Genomic DNA, 4,763 nt, shown 5'->3' with positions numbered 1-4,763 from the left:
GCGACCCTGGAAGAAATGGATGTACAGGATATGAGCGGGTTCGAGAGGGAGATATGGCGAGTGACGGAAAACAAGGTCCCGAAAAGGCACCAACACCCTCCGGGTTTCACGATGCGCGACCTGAAAACAGCTGTCATCAACTCGGCAGTGGATGCGCAGTTGGTGCGTTCGATCGTGGATGTGATCTCAGCCTCCAAGCAGAGGAGTGCAGCGGTTTCACTCGAATGCCTACGGGTTGACGTCACGGGGTACGACCAATTCAAGATGGACAATCAAGACGACGCTGAGTATCCATTTGGAGAGTATTGCGCTCTCATCGGTCTACCATGGGTTGCCAAGCGCAATGTCAACTCGGAAAATCGGGCAGATTACTCTGTCCTTCCTGGACGGGATAAGAAGGACATATTCAGACGTGATAAGGCTCCTATAGAAGAAGCAGGAGGTATATTCCTGTACCTTGTGGAGATGCTCTGGCCGCGGGCGGCGCCTACTACAGACCTTGTTGGAAGAGCTTGGCATAGCTTCCCATTGCTAACGGACAAGGCTATTGATTCGCCTCAGAATATGTAATTCCAGCAAATAGGATAGACCTTGCACTTTTTCCTGCGGCGATTGCTAGTTCTCATCACTTAATCTATCACTTCCACACATGTGATGACGCCTCCTGTGGATTTTGGGCAATAAATTGGCTCTTCTATTGAGATGCTACATTATGTGAAAGTACTCTTGAGAGTATTAGTCTAAAGTGTTTATATAAGAAAGCTGAAGCTTGCTTGGAGATTATTTCTATATAACCTTGGATGATTGCCTCTAGTATTAGAAGCAGTGTAAGGCTACCTTTCTTTGTGCTTTATCTACTTCTGTCCTTAATTTGTAATTAATCTCTACTTAAATCCCTGTAATTTGGTCTGCTTTTGTTTTGGAGTCTTTTTATCTGGGCGGATACTCCTAGCTAACTGGGTGGAATACTGGCTTTAAGCTATACTAGAAGAAGAAGCCTTTTATTATTGTTGTCGTTATTATTATCGTCGCTTTTATTATTGTTTTTGCTGTCTTTATTATGACTGGCTGGATAGCTAATGTGATCTGCCTAAAGAGCAGAAGTTTTGTTTAGGCTTTAGGGTCTTTTACTTCCCTTCGCCCTAAAGCTAGCCTTAACTAAGCTTATAATAGTCTTAGACTTACCTAGCTGGTGCTAAATTAATCTCCTTGAGGCCTGAGATATGGACCTTTTAGATCTTGTTAGGTATAGCTAGTTAGTAGAGGCCTTTAGAGGCTGTTAGACTCTATAGTATATTAGTAAAAGATATTTATAGCGTAGGTAATAGCTATAGAGGTGTCTAATTAAAGTGTTGTATTTAGCTATAGATCCTTCTTAACTTAGGCTATTTATGCTTAGTCCTCTCTTTAGTATACTAAGTATCTTAATACTTTTGTTTATAAAGTATTATACTATACTACTTATACCTAGAGGTTGTTTTATAGTTACTAAATAAGGTATTAATATCCTTCTTATTAAGTATTTTACGCCTATATACTAAAGAATATTATATATACTGCTTCCTCCTTAGTAATATTAATAGGCTGTGATTTAGCTAGGTAGAAGGCTTTTTTTTTATAGTAGTAGATTTATAGCTTAGGATTACTGCTTCTCTATATATAGTTATAATCTCTTTATAGAGGTATTATTAAAAACGCTTTTATATCTAAGTGTATTATTTACTACTACTATAATATATATAAGTATTATACTAAGTCTTATAGAAGGCTAAGTAAGTATTAGTAATATTAATAGGTAGGTTAAAGTTAAAATTTAGTACTTAGTAGTTATTATAGTGTATATAATACCTATAGTAGCTATTAGCTTTATACTAATTACTAATATTAATAGTATTTATATATTAGTTATATATATAGTAAAACTGAGGGAAGGGTAGTATTTTTATATATATAATTAATAACTTACTTATAATAGTATTATGAGTTTTAAAGGGAGCTTATAATATATTAGTATAGGTTATACTATTATAAAACTTCTTTTAGAGCTTAGGGAAGGTATACTTAAAGCTATAAAAGCTTATAGTTACTATTAAAATAGGGGAGCTATTCTTAAATAGAAGCTAGTAAATTATACTATTCTTAGTTATTTTATAGTAAATAGTGTTTTAGGGTATCTTTTTAGCTTTATTATTATAGCTTTTAAGCTTACTAAGAGTTAAACTAACCTTATTATATTAGGTGTTATATATAGTACTTATAGTAATAATATTATAGTGCTAGAGGTATTAAAGTAGGTTAATTAAAGTAAATAAGTTATTAATAAAAAGGTAGTATTATTAGCGTTAGTTTAGGGGTATTAGTAGTAATAGGATAAGATAAGTAATAACTGCTTTTATAGGGGTAAGCTTTTTAGTCTCTGCTAATAAATATATAAGTAGAGGGATTATTAGACTTTTATTTATATACTAAGCTTACTAAAAAAAGTATTTAGCCTCCTTTATAACTTATATTTTAAAGCTGATAGGTATAGGCTTATTTTATATATGCTAGATATTAAAGTAGTAGCCTTAGTAGTAGATTATATTTTTATTAATAGCGATATAAGTACTAAGTGATTATAGCTATGTTAATATTAACTGTAGCTAATTGCTTTAGTAGGTAACCTTTTTATATATTATTAGGTATATATTATAGAGAGGTTTAGTAATAAGGTTATAAGTAGAAAAGTTATAATATAGTTACTTAAAGTAGTTATAAAAGAGCTAATAATTAATAAGGTAGAGAGGGTAGTAATTATACTTAATTTAGTAGTTATAGAGGGTACTTTTTTAATAGATAGTTATATAGATAAGTATACTTAAAAAGATATATATCTTTACTATAGTTATATATTAGGGTTAGTAAAGTACTTAAGTAAAGTTTTTTATTACTTTAGTAGGATTATAAGTATATTAATATATCTCTAACTTCTTATTAATCTAATATACTTACTACTTAGCTATTTACTTAGGGATAAACTTATATTATATCTATAGTAGTAAGAGGTTTAGAAGTAGATATATTTTATATTTAAAGTATTTTATAAGAAGTTTATAATATAGCGTGCTATTAGTATAGTTTAGAAGCTTTTTATTATATTAGATATTTAGTAGAGGGTAGGGCTTATAAGGGTTATATTATATTATGTTATTATTATATAGAATAGCTAGCTAGGGGTTTAGTAGTGGATTTTACTTACTTAGAGGTAGAGGTAGTAGCTAGTATACTTATAGTAGTATTAATATACTTATTTTAATCTTATTAAGATCTCTTATAGTAAGTAGCTAGTAAGGGTTATTAATAATACTAAAGCTAATTAGTATATAGTGCTATATAGAGGTATTAAGGTTTTTAAAGTTATTAGTAATATTAAAGTTATTATTATAATTATTAAATAACTTAATAATATTATTATTATGAATATTGTTTATTTTTTAGGGATTTTTTAGGGTTAATTTAATATAGAGTAAGTAGGGGTATTGTGGTAGTATTATGAGTAAGTAGGTAGGGGATTTAGGTTAAGGAATGAGGTTAACTTATAGCTATTAAAAAAAGTAGATAAATATTAGCTAGTTTTAGTAGAAGTATAGGTACTTAAAAAGTATTGATTTTACTGTAAAACTTAAGTATATTGACTAGTAGTGTAGCTTGGCTGGCATGTTAATCCTTTTCTGGGTATGTAGCTGTGGGGGGCACTAAAAGGTCTATGTCTCAGGCCTCAAGGAGATTGAAATTGTTGGCTTGGCGCTAAATTAGGGCAAATGCTTGTTGGCAACACGAGTTTTGCTTCATGGAGCAGAATTGATTTCTGAAGCAGGATAGAAACATTCAATGTTAGTACGCCGAGGCTCACTTGAATGAGTCAACTAATGTATTATGTGTGGTATTTGCTGTTTTGCCTATGCGAACATGCTTCTTTCCTTCGAGTCCTCTTCCAACAGCTGATCCACCTGTCTGATAATTGCCTCGCCCCAGCCGTTGAGATACCATACCGTCTTCTCCATGGATGCCACAATCACCGCGAAATGAGCTACAAGCAATAAGGCTGTCGGCTGGAGCGTCTCGATGTCTGCCAGAATTTCTGCATCAAGGAAATACAGCCAGCGTAGGACGATGCCTGCCTCTGAGAATACGCCGCAAGCTGCTAGGGTCTTGACGATGTCTCTCAGGCCCAATGTAGCCTTCTCATAGGGACTTTCTGGCCCAGGAGGAGCATCTTTTGTTTGAAATGCTTGGAGATCCTCAAGAGCCTCTAAGATATCACAAGGTAGGTTCGTGTTCCGTATTGAGAGATCCCTATATATTTCACGGTCAGTGAACGATTGCGCATGTATCGCTGAAGAGAGGGTTCATCTCGTACATCTCACCGAGTTCCTTTGACGTGAAGGGCCGAGATCCAGAGTCCAATGCGGCAAGGTCGGTCATGGCACTCCATGAGAGGCATGAGAATATAATGACACGAAACCCCTTAATAGCTCTTGTCAACCTGACTAGGTTTTCGATGGCGTCCGTTTCTGAATTGTGCGTACGCAAAGTCGATGTCAGGATGTGAATGATGACAACACCACCGAACAGAAACAGAGGTTTCTGATTCTTTTTGCGCTCATCCTCGTCTGAAAGCTGAGAACGGAAGGTTTCTGACCCAATATTGAAATGATGATCGGATAGGTTGAGATAGAGTTGTCGATTGCCTGAAAGGAGATACGCTTTGTGCGCTGCAGACA

At 34.2% G+C, this 4,763-nt stretch overlaps 1 protein-coding gene across 1 annotated transcript; it reads right to left on the bottom strand.

Annotated features, from left to right (window-relative positions):
- Positions 1-3,938: 3,938 nt before the first annotated feature.
- On the bottom strand, positions 3,939-4,464 carry CGCS363_v003480 (uncharacterized protein; the record flags this gene model as incomplete). The annotated part of the gene is made up of 2 exons (XM_036635329.1): positions 3,939-4,335; positions 4,400-4,464. The coding sequence occupies 2 exons, from the start codon at positions 4,462-4,464 to the stop codon at positions 3,939-3,941; spliced, it is 462 nt and encodes a 153-aa protein (XP_036499262.1).
- Between the last annotated feature and the right edge of the window lie 299 nt (positions 4,465-4,763).

Source organism: Colletotrichum siamense (genome assembly GCF_013390195.1).
Source record: "Colletotrichum siamense strain Cg363 chromosome Unknown KSG_Cg363_contig02, whole genome shotgun sequence".
In the NCBI taxonomy this organism is placed as follows: domain Eukaryota; kingdom Fungi; phylum Ascomycota; class Sordariomycetes; order Glomerellales; family Glomerellaceae; genus Colletotrichum; species Colletotrichum siamense.
The sequence above is the reverse complement of the archived record's forward strand: the minus strand, read 5'-3'. Positions and strand labels throughout refer to the sequence as shown.